At 41.7% G+C, this 19,420-nt stretch overlaps 1 protein-coding gene across 1 annotated transcript in view; it reads right to left on the bottom strand.

The window, feature by feature from the left end:
- Nucleotides 1–19,420, bottom strand: part of LOC147683825 (uncharacterized) — a 1,174,400-nt gene that overhangs the window by 894,488 nt on the left and 260,492 nt on the right. Inside the window, exon 2 of the mRNA XM_086944225.1 lies at nucleotides 4,897–4,969. Within this exon, the coding sequence (XP_086800351.1) occupies nucleotides 4,897–4,969 (73 nt within the window). The remainder of the gene's footprint in view (nucleotides 1–4,896; nucleotides 4,970–19,420) is intronic.

The raw sequence follows: 19,420 nt of genomic DNA, 5'->3' as shown, positions 1-19,420 counted from the left end.
TATGTTTTATGTATTTATATACATATACATATATATGTATATGTATATATGTTTTATATAATAGCAAATTAAAACAAAAAAATATTATATATATATATATTTAATATTCGTTGTTTTTTATAGATATGAATATATAAACATACATACACATATGTGTGCATATTCATACAAGCATATTAAAATATCGCTACAAAAAATTAAAAATCAAGTTCAAGAATTGGAGAAAGAAATTGCAACACTTGATTTAACACCTGATCTAAAAAAATCTAAACGGATTTGGAAAAACAAATTGAGGCTCATGAAGACTCAGTACAAAATCGCAAATGCTTAAAGTTTATGAGAGACAAAAATGATTATAGCGAAGGACGAATCTTCACATTTGCGAGAAAATATGACCATTTACAGCAGCCACATTACAGTCCAAGTAATGCGAGCACTTCAGACAGTTTATCATCAAATGTATCTGTGGAACAATCTGATGAAGAAATTACATCAGCCAGAAAGCAGTCTTTTTTGGTGGATATGCGGCTGGTCCTGCAGCAAAGACAGTGGGAACAAAAAGAGGATTTCAGCCGCCAAATCGAGGACGTGGCCGTGGAAAACCACGAGGTAACAAACAAGGAGAGGAAGAAGGGGCAAGCGGCGAGGAAAGAGTGGGAACTCTTACACGCAGTATGAGATTGAAAAAAACATTCTAGAGGAAGATCAAGAATTGACTGTCATCAATCTATCAAGTAGTCATCTAACAGAACCAGAAAGCACATTATTGAAGAAAGGTTTCAATTTCTGCCCGAAAGTTAATTTAGATATAGCACGAACGAGAATAGACTTATATAAATATGTGCGTAAGATTAAGCTAGCCAAGCTTTATAAGGAAAAAGAAAATTACACCAAAAAAATCACGCCATTATCCAAAAGTACAACGAGTAGTACCTTACTGGTCCAAGACGCTGAAAGCTATGTGACACTGATGAATTCGAACACAGTTAACGAATCACAAGAATTGACATTAGAACAAACCTGTACACATCTTGGAGCTGGCTTGAGTCAAAAAAAGCGGAAATCACGTTTCTATCCGCAATTTCCACCGGGCAACAAGGTGGATATCTTTCATGAAGCCGTGATACAGGATATTTACAAATTGAAAAAACAGTGTTACATGGAAAATTTGAAAATTGAGGAACATAAAGCGTTAACAACATTGAGTCAGGATAAAACCATTGAAATCAAAATGGTGGATAAAGGCGCAACTGTCATCATATGGGATAAATTAGAATATGCAAGAGTAGCCCATGATCAACTACAAGACAAAATGTACTACAAGAAATTAACAGCTGACCCTACCAAGCAAATGAAAGAGTCATTGGATAAAAAATTAAAAGAATGGCTAGACTCAGGTTTGATTGACTTTGATGAACATAAATATCTCACAGTGGATGACCCGGTGACTGCAACTATGTACTTTTTGCCGAAGGTACATAAGAATCGAACTAGACCACCAGGGCGACCGATAGTTTCCGCCATGGGTTCCCTGTTTGAGCCAATAGCAAACTATCTGGATTTTTTCTTGCTCCCATATGTTTCAAAGTTAAGTTCTTTCATAAAAAACACGACGGACATGTTAAAACAGCTGAATGGAATTCCCTGGAAATCTTCGTATAAATTAATATCGATGGTTGTCGTATCCTTATATACGAATATAGATCATGAGGTGGGAATTGCAGCTTGTAAATTCTTTCTCCAGGACAGGAATATGCACTATTCATGTCAAAATACCATGCTGGAAGAAATGATGAGACTGTGCCTGAACCAAAACATCTTTTATTTTGGAGAAGAAATCTACGCCCAAACAAAAGGCACTGCTATGGGTTTTTCTTTTAGCCCAAGCTTTGCCTGTCTCACCATGGGGTGGTGGGAACAGAAATGGGTGTGGCAAGCAGAAAATGATATTATGTTGAATAAAGTGATACTGTGGGTACGCTTTATCGACGATCTTCTCATTGTATGGGACGGTTCAGAAAATGAATTTAAGGAATATTTCCAAATCCTCAATTCATCACCTGCAAATTTCAAATTTACACATGAACTAAGTACCAACAAAATAATTTTCTTGAACACTGAAATTTACATCAAAGGCAATGAAGTACACACAACCTTACACAGGAAGAAAACCGCAACCAATGCGACACTGCATGCTAGCAGTTTTCATCAGCAGTGCTTGTTTGAAAATATTCCTTATGGAGAGTTTTTAAGACTGCGGAGAATTTGTTCAGAAGAATCAGAATGGGACAAACAAAGTACATCCGTGAGTAAAAGATTTGAAAAGAGAGGATATTCAAAAGGTCACATAAAGAAAGGTTGGGAAAGAGCAAGCCAAAAAGAAAGAAATAGCTTATTGCAAACAAGGCAAAAAGAGGAGTGTGACAAAGATGTAATAGGATTCATAACAACCTTTTCGAATGAATCTAAACAAATTAGGAATATTCTAAAGAAAAATTGGAAGATCTTAAAAATGGACACAACCATTGGTCCCATTGTGGGTAACACACCACAAATAACATACCGCCGAGCACCAAATCTAAAAGATAGTTTAACGAAGAGACACTTTTTCAAAGAGGAAAAGAAAGCATGGTTGAAAGGAAAAGGTTTAAAAAAATGTTTCAACTGCAAGGTTTGTCAAATATGTAAACCCATCCAAGAAATTATGTTGACAAATGGAAAAATCTGGAAGATTGATGAGTTAATTACATGTACAACACCATATGTAATTTATGTAATTGAATGCCCGTGCGAACTAAAGTATGTTGGCAGCACAAAGAATGAACTAAAAAAGAGGATTTTGGAACATGTTAGGGCAACTGTTCATCAGGATAGAAGCAATGCAGTTGCCAAACACATGGAGTCTCATCATAACAGCGATTGGAAAAGTTTAACAATCTATGGCACTGATACAGCAAAAAAAACACTGAGAGGAGGAAACAGAGAGCTGATGCTGAGAAAAAAAGAATCAAGATACATTCTCTGCCTATGAACAATGATTCTGTACGGTCTGAACCAGAGTGAGGAAATGTATATACATTTGTAAATAGACTTTGGACTAGAAATATCATGAACTCATGCAAAATAGGCAGAGGACTAACAGTTACGACTCTTTTTTGCATCATATCACAATCATGTCTAATTTGGAAATTCATAAATTATTTTAGTTTAGTGCACAAACGTTTTTGTAATGAGAAAAAAGAATTTGGTAAGTTGTATATATTGTTTAACCAAAAGAGATTGGTAATATGACTACGGTTAGTAGTGACAAATGAACAATTTGATGGATTAATTTGTGATTAATGGTGACAATGATTCTAAGGCCACTGGAGGCATTAATTGATAAAGACACGAAAGTAAACATAACATAAAAATAATGTAAAAAATGAACTAAACAAACAATATAATGAAGAGCACGAGTATGAACTCAAGGGTTTGTTATAAAATATAAGCGGATTATGTCATGAATTAATTTTATTATTTACAACTTATCAATCATTACAAATTGGTTATTTTCATTTCATTTTATATAATTTGGAACATTGAATACTAACTTGTTTTGAGTTATTGTTAATGTTCGTAAATTTCACTGTTTTGTAAATAGCACTACAACAACCATAATGCCTTGCCTGGTAAAGGGGAGGTTATCAAGGTAACTCATGATCTTTAAAAACGAATGGAAAGAGAAGGGCGGCACCGTGACTAAGATTTCAGTTAGAGATTGAAACGCGTTGGTGTTTGGAGTGTTTGGAGTTTGTTCAAAATAAATACCTGGAATTTACTTTAAAGGAGTATTGTTGTGCGATCCAACTTCTTTTCCTTGTGGAGAGAGATTATCGAATTATATAAGTATATATTTATCTTTAACATTAAATGTTACTTAAATTTATGTTATCTACATTATATTATAGTTATATTTTAAACTGTTTAAGGTTTACTATGTTAAACTGTGTTTGTGCTGAAAAACGATACTTTTGTCATATTTTAACGATATTAGTGTAAACGGTATTTTTTACTTGATATTTTTGTACTTGCCTTTATAAGTACAGGAGAATAATATTGTTTCAACGATATGTTTGACACTATATTTCTGTGTCGCAATATTGGTGTGGTCGATGTTCTGTCACTGTTCCCAATCTCACAGCTTTGACAAGAAGATAATTTTGGTTTCTATCTAATGGCACCAACCTCTGCTGTCCCACATGGCTATAGATGGTTCTGGTCTTTTCATTGATGACTGTTTGCTCCTGTGATACTTTTTTCTACCTGAAACATGCTCTGCTAAAGATTTTTGACCTCCTGAAAGCTCTGTGAGACTGAATATGACCACATCTTTTGCATTTTGGCAATTTTAACAGCACAGCAATGAGACTTTTTTCCCAATACATTCACATGGGCCAATTTAAATTTCCTTTATAACATGTGACATCTGATGTCATAATTTTTTTATACTTCTTCCCATTATATTTTTGTGTGATTCATTTGTTTTGAACCTTCTAAAATATTTTGTCTTATATTTTTATTTTTGCCTAGTTGGTTGGGAACTGTGCCTATGTGCTTTTTTTCTGAAGAAAGCCTTGCTGGTTAAGACAAGCAGAGAAAGGTGAGCTCTAGATTCCTCACAAGAAGAAATTTACTATTCTGGGTCAAATTGCTTGGGTGTTGCGGGAGTTCAGTCATAGCTCACATAAAGACTGCGGCCTTTCTCTCCCATAGTCTATCATTATGATTTCCTGCACCACCATTTCCCTTTCCTTCCCCTGCATTCACCCCCATTGTCTCTATCAAATGTTGTTTCTCAACCTCTCATAGCATTAAAGAAAGACACCTAATTTAAAAAAAAAAAAATCTACTTACTCCAATATAGCACTGGGATCCAGACCCATATCACCTCCGGCATCAAAAGCAGCCGCATGCAAGAAGGTGTTTCCTGCAGAAAAATTGAATTTTCATTATTGGCAAGCCATTCTCCATTGAGTGCAACTTAACAATGCATAAGCACATCCTACATTTTAGCAGAGGCTCTGTAAGTACTTTGTAAGTTTGCTTTTTATATCTAACTAATTCATAACTATTAATTAGGCCCCAGGTGACATTTCTGTGAAACTGGCATATTTTTGCATAATTTCAGTAATTTTGTATTACTCGTGTTATGTGTAATTCCTGAAATTATGTTCTTACACCATGCAGAATAAATACATTTATTTTAGTGTGAAATGCTTTCTTTCATCCAAAACAGAGCACCAAATATCAGTTTTGAATTTTGAGTAATTATGCATAATTTCTCATCAGTTTTCTAAAGTTTTGTGTACTTACTCAAAAGCAAATGATACAAATGTATCAACCCCTCTCCATTAGGTAACCTTGCAAGCCCTTAGTTTTGCACAATGACAGATTTGCATTTGGAGACAACACATGCACCACCTAGAAAAAGTTGCATTACCATTCTGCCATTAAAGTGGTTTTCTTCTCTCAATCCATGTTTGAGATTCTTTCACCATTTTAAAGGAGATTTTGACCTGCTATACCTTTTTTTTAATCCAAGTTTTTCTGATCCTGCATATGGATAGGCGTAACTCACAAAATTCCGAGTAGAGTAATCACAAAAATGTCCAAAATTTCAGTGATATTCCACATAATTATGTGGGATGAGTAAAACTGCACTTAGCAATATTTTCTCTGTACAATAAGCCACCTCACATCCAAAATGGACATGAGGGTGCATTTTGCTCCAAGAAATAGCACTAAATGCAACAGAACAGGCAAAGCAGCACAATCAGAAGTACATTTTCGCCAAATGTGCTCGTGTGGTAGGATTTTCCCCCAACTTACTGCTGGCATTTAGCACTAGTTTCTTAGTGCAAAATGCACCCTCTTATCCAAAATGGACACGAGGATGAATTTTGAACTAAGAAAATAGTCCCAAATGGAAAACAAACAAACAGCAGCATGAGCAGCTGCTTATGCTCACTATGGGCCTCATTGCCCGCCCGCCACCCTATCGGAAAACGTGACCGCCCGCCTTCGGGGCGGGGGTCCCGGGGGTGCCATTAGTATGTGCCTGCCACAGTGGCGGGCACACCCTGTATTTTCAGCATTGTGGCGGGCGGTGCTCTCTGCATCGCCCGCCACAATGCTGAAAATGCATTGCAGCATTTGCATAATGAAAGCGGCAGGCATAGCGCGGTGCCTGCCGCTTTCATTATGCAAATGCAGGGGGGTACCATAGGTACCCCCGTGTGCACCCCCCTACTGTGCTTCACTCTAGGGGCCCGCAGGGGGCCCCCAGAGCGAAGTCCGCCTGCCTTTCCGTGGCGGCATTGCCACCACAGAAAGGCATTGATAAATGCCCATAATAATACGGCTGGCGGTGTCTGATAGACACCGTCACCATATTATTCCTTTTGCGCCCCGGCTGCAAGGCGACCGGGGCGGAAAAGCGGCGGACGGTCTGTCCGTCCGCCGTGGGGCCCCCGCCATACTAATATGGCGGGGGGGATTTCGAGCAAGGATGGCGGGCGGATTGCCCCTGCCAGGCTGGCATTGGCTACGGCCAGCCTGGCCGGGTCAATCCGCCCACCATCCTAATGACCCCCTAAATGTACTGTTTCAGTGCTAATCCCTCCCTACTACTCCTAATTACGCGAGCAGGCATAGTCACATAAGTATCAGAAATTCAGCACTAAAGAGTAACATAAAATTATCGAAATTACTCCTACTGCTCTGGTATAATTAAAATCACTCCCAACTTTATCCTAAATTACAATGTCTCTAAATGTATGTCAAGTAAGACAGTTTAGCATTTATACTAAACAAAGAAATGTGGAGCATCAATTGGTTATTGCCACAGAGCACATAAATCTCAGCTACTATGATGGATATGGAGACACTATGGGCCCGATTATGAAATGCTGTGGTCCCCAGCCGAGCCACCACTGCGCCCGCACCGCCATTAGTCACTACCTCCCCCCCACCAGATAACAAGTATACTTGTGCCGTGCAGGAACTGAGGTGCATGCACACAGGGGGGCACATGTTGTACCCCCTGCATGCTTCCTCAGGCTGAAGGGGCACTGGGGCCCTACAGCGCCGCCAGTCTTTTCATGAAGGAAATACCTCCATGAAAACGCTGACAGTCCTGAAACTTGTAATATGTATGCCTGTAGTACAGCAGCACCACCTGCATCTTAGGAGAAGTGTGGCTCAGTGGTTAGAAGCGGCAGACCCGGAAGCTGAGATCGGCCCGGGACCAGGGTTCAATTCCCAACGCGGCAGGGTCTTGGGTCAATGTCCGCGGACTCGATAATTCTCGTCTCGACGCCTACTCTAACCTTGGGCTCCACTCTGCAACTCTGGGCAATAGCTTGCTTAATCTTCACAACGGCCCCTTCAACGCCGGGGAAGCCTGGTCTCACCTTGGGGGTGCCCATGAGGGACCATCTCACAGGGAAAGCCAGGACGGGTTCCCCAGCGGTATACAGCGCCAGGACACTCCGAGATGGAGTAACAGTGCGCTTTACAAGTATACTTCATTTACATTTACATTTACATGTACATTTACAATGGCCCTGACTGCTGCACCACGGCCAGGTCAACAGCGGTTTCCTGACAGAGCCAGAGGTCCAATTAGGGTCCGACCGCCCAACTCGTAATAGGGCGGCCGGGCCACAAATGTGATAGTGGCTAGACCGAACCACTGTGCCACCACGAGTCTGGCGGTCCTCGGACCACCAGACTCGTAAATAGGCCCTAAGAGAGGAGGGAACATAGATATAAGACAGAAATGGGTTTCTTTATTGGTTATGAATGAATGAAACTGCCTTGCAATGACTATCTTGGTGGAAATGAAAACTATAAAAAAGAGTTAAGACAAGCTCAGATGAGCAATAGCAGAAAGAAAGCAGCAGTAAAACAGGAGTCAAATTGGGGTGTTTGGTATGCAGGAAAATTAGCATATACCTGAGGGCCAGAACTGGAATCATGGCCTTAGAAAGACTTTACAATTTCACTTTTTATCAATATAGAGATGAGTGGAAAGAGACAAAGCTGCATCTATTGTCTTTGTCTGGAAAAACAATAACCTAGTCAGGAGAATTGATTGTAATAACTAGTAAGGTTTCTATTTTATAATTGAGGGAAACGGCCAAATGAAAAAAAACACAAATTTAAGATCCTTGGTTTTACCGCACATAAAGACTAATTGCGAGTTGCACGGTATAGGGGTGATTTTACTCAGTACCGAATTTGTAAAAGAATAAGGGCCATATGCATGAAGGTAGCAATTAGCGATTCTGTAATAGCGATTTTTAAGAAATCGCTATTTCAGAATCGCTAATTGCTATGTATTAAGAAAATCGCAATTTTTTAGCGATTTCTTGATATTCCTTAATTGCGAATTCGCAAATTGCGAATTCGCAATTAACGAATACTTTCCCATTCATTTCTATGGGCCAGGAGGCCCATAGGAATGAATGGGAAATTTGCGGTTCGCAATTTGCGAATCGCAAATTGAGAATAGTTTCAAGGGTGCAGGGGTGTACAAAGGACACCCTGTTGCACCCCTGAAATATGCATGGGTGCACATGTGGCGCACATACATTCCCTAAGAGCATTTATGTGCGTCACATGGCACTTTGAAAAATGCACAAATATGCATTTTTCAAGGAATTCGCAACTTACCACCAACTAGAAGTTGGTGGTAATTTGCGATTCCTTAAGGCCAATTTGCGATTTTTTTTGGCTTCTTACATGGCATTTAAGGAATCGCAAAATTTGCGATTCCTTAAATGCAATTGCAAAATAAGGAATCGTAAATTTTGCGATTCCTTATTTTGCAAGCAGATTTCCTTGATACATACCATTAGGCCAAATTGCATTCGCAAACGCCGAATTTCGGCGTTTGCAAAGTCAATTTGGCTTGATACATATGGCCCTAAGTGACAGTCACTCACTGTTTTGCACGGATGCCTGATGCTGATGCACCCAGGGCCTTTTTCATTCCCGACTCAACAATCACAGTCTTTTTATCTCACTTTTGCACAGTGTTTTTCATCTTGGCGGTTGTCTTTTGTAACTATTTTTCCATCTTTCTCTTCAAAATTATTTTTCCCTTTTCTGCCTTTCACTCCCTTCTTCTGGGTCAATGTCTGATAAAAAAAAAATATGCCCTGATCCCCAGAAACGGCAACCACCGTTTCAAATTAAACACTGATTTTACTGCTTGTAAATTTGCATGTATTTTACAGTTTTGTGGGATAACATCACAATGCAATTACAAGTAAAACCCCATGAAATGGGGAATTACTCTGCGTGTGGCTGATTTTTCAGGCCGTAAAGCAACAATAAATGGCTTATTCAATGCTCTGAGCAGGTGGAAAATGTATGTGGGGTTGGGGCATGGAGAGGGGGATGAGGGAGGGAAGTGAGTTTTTTTAGCATGAGAAATGAGACTTGGCTACTGCTGCATCCAAAGTTTTATACAATTTTCCCACCTTGCTTTACCATCCAAAAAAATCAGTTCAGGGTCTCCAACACCCAGTAAATCCAGGAGCAGGAAAACCTAAAAAAACATCATTTTGTCCAGCTTGAGTTATAATCGGGTCCAAACTAGGGTATGCTCTCCTGTTGAGAAAACTACAACCTGCTTATTGCTCTGTGTCATTGATGTGCGTCTTTTTTTTCTGGATTTCTTAATTCCCTCTCATAAGGATCAACATGCTTGCTTTAATTTTCCTTTCAATCCATCCATTTATTTTAAAAGTATCTATGTACTTTTATACAGGGCATAACTAGTTACAAAATAATGGAACAATGATGAGGAGAGGGGCTTATAGTAAGATACAAGAAAGACCTGGGTGGGTGAGGGGACCACCGTGCTGAAGTAAGAAAGATATTTATGATATGTAAGGGGAGCAATTTGGCAAGAACATTACAGTACAGAGAAAGGGGCTTGCAAATTGATTGGGGAGTGAGGAGGAAAGAGAGCTTTCTATTTCAAGGCAGCAGGAGGTTTGTGATCTGGACAGGTTGAGGAAGTGTATGATTCTGGTTTCCTTTGATTTTTTCGTCTTTCTGTCTCTTGAAATGACCCTTTTCTGTCTTTTTTTGTCTGGGTCTGTTCATGCCTCATCTGTTGCTCTCCAAAGCTAAACTACTGTATTAAGCCCACCATTCTCTCCCCACTGACCTTCTTTTTGTGAGTCTTGCTTTCATTCTTTCTTCTCTATCTCCCATTAACCTCACCTTTTATCTACACTCATTTCCTTTTTTAGGTTCTGCTACAGGCAGATTTAGCTATCTGGGAGAACTACTACCAATGCAGTAACAAAGTACTTGTACAAAATAACACAGAGTGAGTAGGTTTTGGGTAAACCTACTTCAGCCAATAACTTTTACTGGTTTTTCACAGTTTGCCATTATTTCAGTCTGCTGTCCATCAAGGCCATGGCTTTTTTGTGGATTGTTACATTGTCCTATTTATTTCCCCAATGGTGATCAGGCTAAAGTAGTCCTTTTGTTAGACTGCAGAGGCACAATGAGGTGAGGCTTATAATTCAGAGTCAGTGTATATTATAGCCTTATAGCCCGCCGTAGAGGGATATACCGGCAATTAAAGGCCCTCTCCAGCGTTAAAGGCCCCGAGCCGAAGGCGAGGGCCTTTAACAAGGGAGAGGGACTTTAATAGCGGTATAGCCCATCTACGAAGGGCTATAAGGCTATTAGAACATTCTGTCTGAGGACAGAATGTTCTAACAAAAAAAACAAAGTCTTTTGGGAGCGTGAGGGGATTGGAATCTCCTCAGGCTCCCTGAACCCTTTGTTCAGAGCCAGAGCTGTGAACAAAGAAACATTGGAATGTTGGAGCTCCAGGCTTATACCAGCCATTATAAGCCCAGAGCACTCCATTGTTTTCAATGGAGCTCCCAACATTCCAATGTTCTAATATTTAGTGTGTTTACTATACTGGCATGATGACTACTTTGATATCTTGCAAACATGTTTTTGGATTTACAACTATTTAGTTAACAAAGTAAAAGCATGCGCACACTCAAGCATTTTTACATTTGCAATCTAAATACTGGTTCATTGTCAAAAGTAACTACTATGTACTAATTTATTGTATACAATTTATATATGTTCACCACTTGCAACACAACATCCATTCTTTTAAACATTGTTTTGGAGGGTGCTGCTGCTTGACTCTGCTAACTCATTCTGTTCAACAAAGACACACAACACTGAGCGTCCATGTTGTTGTAGTCCAAGAGATTGATTTATTATGGTATTTTCTTTCTAGGTCATTCGTAAACAACAAACACAAAGCCTCTTAGCGATTATTAAGCTCTGCTCCTAAAAAAAACCAGACCTATTGGCTCTGCCAATGCTCGTTCATTATTCTGTAGCTCTTGTTCATGTTTCATTAACTTCCTTGTCTCTCTCTTTCTCTCCAACTCTTCATTTATCTTTCTTTTTGACAGTTACCCTTTCCTTTTATCTCAATTCATCAATCCCTCATCACACACCTATCCAAACAACTGAACATCCCACCTGAATGCTGATGCACGAAGACATGCATTTCAGGAAAAGGGTCTCTTGCAGCCTGTCGTGGCCCTTACACAGGATGTCAGCAAGCAAACCTTTGGAGTCCACTTCTTTGTTCTATGTACAAGTGTGAACAGACTCAGCCTTTTAGGTTTCCTCACAGGTCTCAAACAGCAGTTACAGCCATTTTTCTGTTCTTCCGCAGGTCCAGCGTGTTCTGAAGAAGATGGCGATGGATGCCACATCTATGCTTAGGAAAAAGAAGTGGACTCCAAGGGTTTGTTGTCTGACCTCCAGTGTAATCTACGGGGCCACAACAAGCAGCATGAGGGCTTTCCCCTGAAGTGTTCAGCTGACCAGTACCAACTGGACCTGACATAGACTCTGTTGGAGGCCTCTGTTGGAGTGAGTCTTCACCTGATCCCCCAAGACCCTTGGCTTTTTCTATCTGGACTTCTCCTATCACCTCTGAAAAGGTAAGACTTAGAAGCTTTTTTGAGATCAAAGACTTCCTAAAAACTAGGATAACCCTCCCCAGCCTATCTGCCAAAGGTGAAACCTCGCTGGGCTAAGAAAACAGGTTGCTACTAATCTTAGCTTTTCCAAAACAACAAATTCTCTTGAGCAGGCCCACAGCGAGAAGGTATCCAGCCTTCTGCAAGTCATCATTGGAAACAGCCTCAGCCTTGCCTTGTTGATGGATTCTGATCTCCAAAAAAGACACTAAGGGCCACATGTATCAAAATTGGAAATTGCGATTACCTAATTGCGGTTTCTGAGAATCACAATTATGTAATCGCAATTTCAAATGTGTGAAACTCCAAGAGTTTCATATACCGATTCCTAGGGGGTCGCAGAACGACCTACCTCATTAATATTAATAAAGTAGATTGCAAGTTGCAACCCCCTAGGAATCACTAAAATCAGGGAGATGGTGGCGTGCTGGGGTCAGCAGACCACCATGTCTGTGATTGCCTTTAAATAAAGCAATCTTTTTTTTTTAAATGCAGCTCATTTTTCTTAATAAAAAATATGAAAAGGTTTCTTTTTCTTTTTTAAGAGCAGGCAGTGCTCCATGGGACCACTGCGCTCTCTTAAAAAACGTTTTTACAAAAATTCCCAAAGGGGAAGGGGTCCATGGGAACTCCTTTCCATTTGCGAATGGAATGTTTTGCGGCCGCATTCACAGTCACAAAACATTCATACATACCATTAGGATTCACTATTTGGAAGGGATGCCCTAAACACACCCTTTCCAAATACTGAATCACAAACCCATTTCGCGATTCGGTAATAGGTTACCGAAACGCAAAATGGGTTTTGATACATATAAAAATCCTTTTTTGCTTTCACAAATGGGCCGATTCTGTGAATTTGCCCTTATGCAAATGCAAATTTTATTGATACATGTGGCCCTAAATCCGAAGATAAAATCTTGATTGGGGGAAGGCGCCAAAATTGTCTGACCAATGCGAGGACTTCACTGGGCATGAAATTCAAATTTACCAACTCAGAGTTGTTCCCTCCAAACTAATGGCTTCAAGGGGACCTCATCCAACACCTAACCAAATTTGTACATACTTCTTTGGATACAGTCTGAATCCTAGCTCCACTAAAGGACTTTGATTTCAATTTTAGAGGATGAGTCCGAAGGTAAAACCTCCAACTGGGTTGGAAATGGTTGATGCTCCTACATGAGTTCCATCCCAGTCAGTCTGCACTTGCACATAGGTCCCAGTCTACGATGACCATGGACCAGTATTGGTGTTTTGTGCTTTTTGGAGCTATATTTACTTAAATCTCCTATTCATATCTTTTGTACCCCTTATTGGATTCTTTTTCTTTTGGTGTCATTAGGTTAATTACATTTTAATAATTTTTCTAAATTGGAGCATGATTTTTATTCTGTGTTTGTTTTGATTTTCTAACTCTTTTGTTATTTCTAAATGTTTTACACATTTTCTCTAAGTTAAGCCTATCTACTCTGTACCATATCCACCAGGGGTAGGGCTTGCGTTTAAATTACCGAAACTCTAACTGGATCTCACAAGATAGTGGCGTTATTACTAGTGGTGAAATACCATTCACCCCAATTAATAACTCACTTTCTCACTGTCAGTATTAAATTAGTGGACAATTAAATTCAAAGAGGCATGGCCTATTGTGACCAGTGGAACTAAAACAACATTTTCAGTCACAACTGACAGGGTGTTGATGGGAAGCACAGTCAGAGCATGCCTGGAGTGTTCTAGCATCTCTGTGCTTGCAGTCACCCAGAAGTGTGGTTTGGGAACCATTTGAAGTGCCACACATAAAGGGCAGCAGTGTATGTGCATAATTCAGCGTAGCATAAATAACATCAAAGATGGGTTTATTTTTTATTGCTAAATGAATGCCATGGATTCCAGTAAAGGGACTTGAAAAACCCTACACAACAGCACTTTCCAAGATGGTGGTCCATAGACTGATATCCAAGTTTCCAAATCCAAGATGAAGGAGAGTATTTTTTTTATGTCTGTTTTGGTTTCAATAATTTATAAAGAAGGCAATAACGAGAGGAAGATGTGTGACCATGTGTTTCCTTACCTAATTTCTTTATCACACTTTTCACCCCTTTACTACATTTTATGTCACTGATTTTTTGTTTCTAGAAACAATACCTTCCACTGGATTCTACTTGTGATTAGTGTCTATCTCTTTTCTCTTCCCTAGGTGCTCTACTAATCTCTTCAGTATTATGCTTCATCTCCAAGCGAGGGCTACAAAACTTCCAAGGTGCTTTTTTCACTCTATGTGGGTTTTATCTCCTAAGTAGGGCCATCTTAAGAAGATATTTTACACATTTCACATGTATCAGTCTGTGCGTGGTGGCAGTTTAGTAACTCGGTAGATTCACAATTTCTTCGGGCAATCAAGAATGAACCTTACCAGACCTTCTCGTGCTAAGTCCTTGATACCTTTATTAAGGAATTTCGGATTATGCCAAAGCTTGCCGCATCCTATAGGCATCAACCTATTATTAGAAGATTGAAGCCAGTTGATTATTTTTTTCCCGACAATATTTAAGAACTCAGTGTCACCTTATGCATTGACCTTTGTTATCTTAACACAATTGTGTCCACTATCTAACTGATCCTAGAGAAATTTCATTTGAGATTACATTGATGCCCAGTTCCAACCTTAACAGTCCCAATGGTATGCAAGGCACCAACCGCACAATACCTCCCAAAAAAGGGTTTTGTAGTACTTGGATTTCCCTGACATTGATATATACCCAAAATCCACTGCCATGCCTTGCAGCAGCAATATCATTAGTAGTGCTATATGCATTTTTATGACTGCAATTGAAGTACAACCACATTGATAGTTAAAACATTTAATTACATTTGAGACCTGATTGAGTGTCGATGCTAATTTCTCAATCTGAATTTTCCGCTCAAGAACTCAAACTTCCTAATTTGGTCATGAGGATTTTATTAACCCTAAAATTCTTTGACACTCGTATCAATTATTTAGGATTATCCTTTAGATTTGAAACGTATTCATTACCAAGCTCTTTTGGGTAAAATAATCAGTCGGGCCAATAAGCAATCTGTGTATGTCTAATTTGGTAGATGTTAAAAGAACAGCACTATCTGTAAACATCAAGATCAATCTGAGAAATGTGTTCATTACTGGAAGAGCTAACTTTACAATGATTGCAAATGTTTCAAGAATGAAGAGGGGGGCACACACCCTTGCCTGTACCCCATTCACATAGGTTTTGTTGGCTTGTTCATGTTAAATTTTTATCATAGCCTCTAATAACTATTTCCACATGTGCACCTGTTGAATTTTACTTCATCAAAGCTACATTCTTTTTTGCTATCCTTAAATCCTCACCCAACTCATTACACAGGCAGTTCTCTCTATGCCTACCATTGTCATCAGACCTTTCTTGTTAGATCTACCACCTTTATCAAACTGAGGTTTCCTAAGCTACCTCCCTTTGCTGTAAGCCTATACCTGGTCTTTGAGAACATACCTTGCATTGAAAAAAATTAGATGTTCATAAACCATGATTATCTCTATATCATCTGCCAGGCTGTTTCCTAGCAAGGTTTTGAACGTAGTCATCCAAAGAAAAACTATATGCATAATTACAATTTCTTTATTGAGTTTAGGCCACTTGAGCCCCCTTCTATTGTTAGTAATGTGGTATCACAGAGTACCAAAACAACTCTTTCACGTTTGTCAGAACAGTTGTGTGAAAGCAGATCTATGGTTTTGTTCAATATTTGTTTGTTTTTTATTGAGTCTAAATCAGTTTATAACTCCTTTGTGTTAGTATGTGTTTTGACATTTAATGGACCACTCAGTAGCATAGATTATTAGGAGCTTGAAATGAAGCAGCCAGATTGGCTTCTCTTTATCCATTACATCTTAGCCTCATATTTAGGCCCTGTGCTGAAATCCCTGTAAGTATTGCGAGCAGGGGAATTATACACAGGATAGCTATTGGGTTTTGTCATGTCAGAGGTGGGAAATAAACAGGGGATTCTAACTTAATTTAGCTTGAACAGGGGATTTGTTATGTTTTCAGAGCCCTCTTTCCAACTACTACAAAGAACCCTATTCAGCATGAGCACTGCACCCCAAGTCAAGTCAAGTCAAGTCAAGTCATAGGATTTGTATAGCGCACTACATACCCAAAGGGTTTCAAGGCGCTTAGGAAGGGGAGGATGATTACTTGTCAAATATCCACGTTTTAAGTTGCTTTCTGAACGCTAGGTGGTTCTGGGTAAGGTGAAGGTAAGCGGGGAGTGAGTTCCATGTTTTAGCAGCCAGGTATGAAAAGGATCTGCCTCCCATGGTGGTCTTGTTGATGCGAGGTACAATGGCGAGGGCTTGGTTGGAAGAACGTAGTTGGCGGGAGGGGGTGTAGAAGGATAGTCGTGAGTTGAGGCAGTCTGGTCCGATGTCGTAGAGTGATTTGTGTGCGTGGGTAAGCAGTCGGAAAGTGATCCTCTTATTGACGGGTAGCCAGTGGAGGTCTTTAAGGTGACCAGAGATGTGTTCGTTGCGTGGGAGGTCTAATATGAGCCTGGCTGAGGCGTTTTGGATTTGTTGGAGTTTCTTCTGGAGTTTTGCGGTAGTACCCGCGTAGAGGGTGTTTCCGTAGTCCAGTCGGCTCGTGACCAGAGCGTGGGTGACTGTTTTCCTAGTATCGGAGGGGATCCAGCGAAATGTTTTTCTGAGCATGCGAAGAATGTTGAAGCAGGAAGAGGATACGGCGCTGACTTGTCTGTTCATTGAGAGTGACGAATCCAGGATGACGCCTAGGTTCCGTGCGTGGTCTGTCGGGATGGGTGCTTTTCCGAGGGCTTCCGGCCACCAGGAGACGTCCCATGCAGAGGGGGATGTACCTAAGATGAGGACTTCTGTTTTGTCTGAGTTCAGTTTCAGACGGCTTTGTTTCATCCATTCGGCAACTTCTTTCATTCCTTCGTGTAGGTTAGTTTTGGCGGTGCTGGGGTCATTGGTGAGAGAGAGGATCAGTTGAGTGTCGTCCGCGTAAGAGATGATGTTGAGGTTGTGTTGGCGTGCGATGGCCGCGAGGGGGCTCATGTATACGTTGAAGAGGGTGGGACTGAGTGAGGATCCTTGTGGTACACCGCAGATGACTTCAGAGGCCTCGGACTTGAATGGAGGAAGGCGGACTCTCTGGGTTCTTCCGGTGAGGAACGAGGTGATCCATTCAAGTGCTTTTCCTTGGATTCCGATGTTATAGAGGCGTTGTAGGAGGGTGCTGTGGCAGACTGTGTCAAAGGCTGCGGAGAGGTCGAGGAGGATGAGGGCGACTGTGTCTCCATTGTCTAGTAGCGTTCGAATGTCGTCTGTTGCTGCGATGAGGGCGGTCTCAGTGCTGTGTTTTGCTCGGAAGCCAGATTGTGAGGGGTCGAGGGATTTGTTGGCTTCGAGGAAGGTGGCGAGCTGGTTGTTGACAGCTTCCTCGATGACTTTGGCCGGGAATGGGAGAAGCGAGATGGGGCGGTAATTTTTGAGTTCGGTGGGGTCCGCTGTTGGTTTTTTCAGAAGGGCGGTGAGTTCAGCGTGTTTCCAGTCTTCCGGGAAGGTGGCGGAGTTGAAGGAGCAGTTGATGACGTCTCTGAGGTGCGGAGCTATGACGGAGTCTGCTTTGTTGAAGATGTGGTGAGGGCATGGGTCTGTGGGGGATCCTGAGTGGATTGAATTCATCAGGCGGATGGTGTCCTCAGTGGAGATTGGGTTCCAGTCGTTGAGAATGTTCACGGGGGGAAGATGATCAGCAAATGGTAGGGCGGGTTGATTTCCGGGTTGGTTGTCAAAGCTGTTGTGGATGTCTGCAATCTTGTTGTGGAAAAATGATGCTAGGGAGTCGCAGAGGGTTTGAGAGGGGGTGATGTCATTGGAGTTGGCCGAGGGATTGGAAAATTCCTTGACGATGTTGAAAAGTTCCTTGCTGTTGTGGGCGTTGTTGTCAAGTCGATCCTTGAATGCTGTTTTCTTGGCTTTTCGGATCAGTTGGTGGTGAGTGCGGGTGGCGTTTTTGAAGGCGACCTTGGTGCTGGTGGTTGGGTCTTTTTTCCAGGCCTTTTCAAGGGAGCGGCAGAGTTTCTTGGACTTCTTGAGATCATCGTTGAACCATGAGGCCTTCTTGCTGCCAGGTTTGCTTTGCCGTTTTTTCAGTGGTGCTAAGGTGTCGGCGGTGTTGGATAACCATAGGGTGAGGTTAGCGGCGGCTTCGTTGGCGTTAGAAGAGAGGGCTGGGGTGTTTCGAAGGAGCGATGCGGAGATTTGGTCCGTGGTGATTTTGTTCCAGTTTCTTTGCAGGGTAGGTTGGAGGTGGATGTTGGGTTTTGGTTTGTTGTAGGTGAAGTGAACGCAGCTGTGGTCAGTCCAGAGGAGGTCCGTGGTGTGGCCGAAGGAGACATGATTGCTGGATGTGAAGATGGGGTCGAGTGTGTGACCTGCGATGTGGGTGGGGGAGGTGACTAGTTGTTTAAGTCCGAGGTTGGCGAGGTTGTCCACGAGGGTGGCGGTGTTGCGGTCGTTGATATTTTCAAGGTGAAAGTTGAGGTCACCCAGAAGGATGTATTCTTTGGAGGGGAGCGCGTGTGGAGTGATGAAGTCCGTGATGTCTTCACTGAATTTCGCGCGGGGTCCTGGTGGTCTGTAGAGGAGAGTGCCTCGGAGTGTGGTTTTGGGGTCGATGTGGATCTGGAAGTGAAGGTGTTCGGAGTTGGCGAGGTTGGCGTCAGAGCTGGTTGAGATGCTGATGGATTTCTTATGGACGATAGCGATTCCTCCTCCTGTGTGGGTGGTGCGGTCTTTGCGAGTGATCTTATAGTCTTCAGGGATGGCAATGGTGATGTCTGGTGCGGAGGAAGCGTTCATCCATGTTTCCGTAAGGAAGGCGATGTCCGGAGAAATGGTGTCTAGTAGGTTCCATAGGTCAATGGCGTGCCTGTGGACCGATCGGGTGTTGAGAAGGATGCATTGTAAGTGGTTGGGGTCAGGAGTCTGATGTGTGGTTGTAGCGGAGATGTTGTCGGTGCCGCTGAATTTGCAGGAGTAGCATGAGAAAGGTCCATGGGTGCGTCCAGGAGCGGCTTGAACGCAGTTGGGGGCGCGACCGGGGTTAAGGGCTAGGAGGGCGGCGGCATCGTAGGTAATGCGGGGGGGCTGGGCGGCGCGAGGGGCAGGGGGTCTGGCGCTGGGCACGGTCCAGGCGCGGACGGGCGTAGACGGGCTTACCTTTGGCGCACCTTTGGCGTGGCCGTAGCGCGTGGACGCTGCGCGTGGGGGCATTGGCCATAAA

Source organism: Lissotriton vulgaris, chromosome 11, assembly GCF_964263255.1.
Source record: "Lissotriton vulgaris chromosome 11, aLisVul1.2, whole genome shotgun sequence".
Taxonomy (NCBI): Eukaryota; Metazoa; Chordata; class Amphibia; order Caudata; family Salamandridae; genus Lissotriton; species Lissotriton vulgaris.
The sequence above is the reverse complement of the archived record's forward strand: the minus strand, read 5'-3'. Positions and strand labels throughout refer to the sequence as shown.